The sequence below is a fragment of the Empidonax traillii genome, unplaced genomic scaffold (genome assembly GCF_003031625.1).
Source record: "Empidonax traillii isolate 1590-97213 ecotype Southwest subspecies unplaced genomic scaffold, ASM303162v1 scaffold67:size1865537, whole genome shotgun sequence".
In the NCBI taxonomy this organism is placed as follows: domain Eukaryota; kingdom Metazoa; phylum Chordata; class Aves; order Passeriformes; family Tyrannidae; genus Empidonax; species Empidonax traillii.
This window is the reverse complement of record NW_020955260.1, coordinates 245,454-248,763: the sequence shown is the minus strand read 5'-3', so window position 1 is coordinate 248,763 and position 3,310 is coordinate 245,454. Positions and strand designations below refer to the sequence as shown.

At 56.9% G+C, this 3,310-nt stretch overlaps 1 protein-coding gene across 1 annotated transcript in view; it reads left to right on the top strand.

Moving 5' to 3' along the window:
* Positions 1-1,147: 1,147 nt before the first annotated feature.
* LOC114055802 (calcium-activated potassium channel subunit alpha-1-like) overlaps positions 1,148-3,310 on the top strand; it is a gene marked incomplete at its 3' end in the record, with an annotated part of 218,228 nt that continues 216,065 nt past the window's right edge. Inside the window, exon 1 of the mRNA XM_027880279.1 lies at positions 1,148-1,830. Coding sequence (XP_027736080.1) covers positions 1,516-1,830 — 315 coding nt within the window. The remainder of the gene's footprint in view (positions 1,831-3,310) is intronic.

The window sequence follows — 3,310 nt, the reverse complement described above, 5'->3', positions numbered from 1 at the left end:
CCCCCCCCCCCCCACTGCCTTTCCCAGCCCCGCGGCTGCAGCCCCGGCCCCGAAGGCGCCGTTCCGGGAGGGCTGCGGAGGGGTCGCGCTCGCCCATCGCAGCGGGGGAGGGATGAGGGAGATGGGATGCGCGAGGTGGGATGCGGGAGATGTGCGCGGGGGCCCGGCGGGGGCCGGGGCCGTGACAGCGCCGTGCGTTGGCCGCTGCGTCATGACATCCTCGGCACCGGCCCCGCGCACGGCCGGCGCGGGGGGGCCGCCGCCGCCCGCCCCCGCCCCACCGCGGCTGCGGAGAGCGCGGAGAGCGCGGCGGCGATGGACGCGCCGGGGCCGGCGGGACTTGTTGGACCGGCAGCTCCCCGGCGCGGCCGGGCACCGCCTCGCCTCCACCTGTGAAGCGCCTCGGCGACACACGAGCCCCCACCGCTCCCTTCTCGCCGTGCTCCGGAGCGGTCGCCCGGCGCCTCGGCGGCCCCGAGAGCGGGACCGAGCGGCCGCGGGGCGGGGAGCGCGGTGGGCGCTGCCCATGGGGCGCCGAGAGCCCGCCTGAGCCGGCGCCCCCCACCCCCGGCGGCAGCGGCAGCGCGGCACCCCCGCCCGGCCCGGCACCCCCGCCCCGCGGGGCCGTGGATGCGCCCCCGGAGGGGCCGCGGCTGCGGGAGCGGGGCCGTCGCGTCCCCCGGCGGCCGATAGGGAGGGGCGGGAGCCGGCGGCGCCGCTGCGCGTGTGGGAGCAACAGCCTGAGCGACAGCCGGGCCCCGGAGAGAGCTCCCGAAGGATGGGCGAGGAGGCGGCGGCAGCGCACGCACAGATGGGCCAGCGGAGGATGAATTAGGAGCCACAGGAGGCTGCTGCCGGCACCGAGGGGGGAAGAGGAGAGGAAGGGGCTGGACTTGGAAGAGGAGGAGGAGGAGGAGGGTGCGCGGGGGGGACTGAGTATCGCTAATAACAAGTTAAAGACTAATAACAATAATAACAGACCACCTCCTGGAGGATCCGCGGCGGAGACTGAGTGAGGGATCCCCGCTGAGGCCAGCGGGGTCGCAGCGCTGGGTATCTTGGAGAGACGCTCCGAGGCATCAGTTTGTGGTGGTGGTGGATGATCTTTTTGGGGTGGGCGGGGAGGGGGCTGTGTATGCGGGAGAAGGAAGGGGTGGGAATCTGAGGAGGAGACTATATTTTTATTATTATTTTTAATTTTTTAAAAAATATTATTTTCGCCGTACAACGAGGACGCTCGGAATTCACCGGCCTGACGGCTCCCGAGAGGGACCCGGGAATTGTGCGGTCGCTTTTCTTCACCTGCTCTTTTTTTTTTGTTTGTTTGTTTTTTGTTTTGGTTTGTTTGTTTGTTTTGATTGGGGGCTTTTTTATTACTCTCCTTATCCGTTCCCCGCTGAGCAGCGGCGGCGGCAGCAGCAGCAGCAGCAATATGGCTGGTGATGGGTTTTTTGGGGGGCGCTGGCGGCGGGAGGAGCTCTCGGAAGCCCCTGCGCGCCCGGCTCGCTGTTAGCTATGGCAAATGGCAGCGGCGGCGGCTCCTACCCGGGCGGCAGCGGCGGCGGCGGCGGCATTAGAATGAGTAACAATATCAACGCCAACAATCTCAACACAGACTCGTCCTCCTCCCCCGTCAATGTGCCCAAGATGGATGCGCTCATCATCCCGGTGACCATGGAGGTGCCCTGCGATAGCCGCGGACAGCGCATGTGGTGGGCTTTCCTCGCCTCATCCATGGTTACTTTCTTTGGGGGACTATTTATCATCCTGCTGTGGAGGACCCTAAAGTACCTGTGGACTGTCTGCTGCCACTGCGGGGTCAAAAACAAGGTAACTCCCCCTCCCTTTCCCCTCCTTCTGCCGGTGATGGTTTGGTGCGGTGCTGTTGATGAGGAGTAGTAGTAGGAGCTGAGCCTTGTAGACTGGGACACCTAGGCGAGGTGGCACTAGAGTGGACGGCGAAGAGTTATTGTTGGATGGCAGTGTGCTGTCTGCTTCTTGCGGTAGGGTTACCATGGGCTGTTGGAAGCCGTGGGGAGTGTGGCTGGACGGTGTGAGGTGCTGGGTGCAGTCCTGAGGCGTGTCCTTGTTCCCCCCTCTCTGTTCCACCCCACACAGGGACTCATTCGTTTTCATCTGGTGGCACGAAAGTTGCACCTGGTGTTCACTCACTCTCAGTGAGGCACATGCTGGTGTAGTGGTACGGTGCAGATCAGAAGTTTACATGCACCCCTGGGACCTCATGCAATGGCGGGGTAGGAGCTTGCCTTTGCTGATCTAAATTCTCAGTTCCCTCGTGGAATGAGAAACTTTGAGAAATTTACCTTTTCGATTTTGCCACTCAAGTAAATATTTTTAAAGCTGGCTGAGAATCTTTCACGCTGTTTGTTAAATTAAATGTGGCTATCTAGAGGTATTCTGTACATTTGTAATACACTAGATCAGTATTCTCCTAACCTAAGTGTGAAGTCTGTGAGGCAACCTCACTGCCTTTTTGATTTTGCATGTTTCCAGCTGGAAGAAAGCATAGTATGTGAAGTAAGTTCAGCTCCTGCTTGGAAGGGTCTCTTTTCAAACCAAAGCTAAAACTTGCTCGGGTCCACACTTTAGTTTTTGATTAAAACAAATGGGATAGAAAGTGTTAAGACTCTGTATTGTGAAAGTGGATTTTGACAGACCCCAAAATAGACCAGCAGCTGGAGTTTCTCCCCTTCCCTTTTCACATTTTTTGAATTACAAATGGAATAATATCTGCTTCAGTTATTCCTGGCACACAGACACCCACAAAAACACACACACCTTTTAATATATGGTTGCTAGGTTCCTGGCTTGCTTTGACGTACAGTGAGCTGTCTCCCCCTTTCTCCTGTCCCCTCCCCCCTAAACACACCTGATACAGCACATAACCCTGCACTACGAAGGGATTTAGGGGAAACCAGAAACAAAGCTAGAGCCTGAGAAGTTAAGGTACTTGTTTGTTGTGTAGTTTGGATTGCCTAAATGAACCTCCACGTTCCAGCTGAAAGTTAAACTATTACAGTGAACTTGGCCTGTGTATGGAAGGAGTGATTGCTAGAGTTAAGGAATAAAAGCTTTTAAGTCAGCCTTAAGCATCAGGAATCCTACCAGACAGTATTACTTCTCTATAAGCAATTTTTATTTCATTTCAAACAAAACCTGAACTTTATTAGAGAGGTGTTAGACAGGTATGATGACACAGCTTTAATTGTGATATTAAGATACCAGTTCCTACAACAGCAAAAGGCAATTTTCAAGAAAGGGAGAGTAGTTAAGACCTACCTTTTTTTTT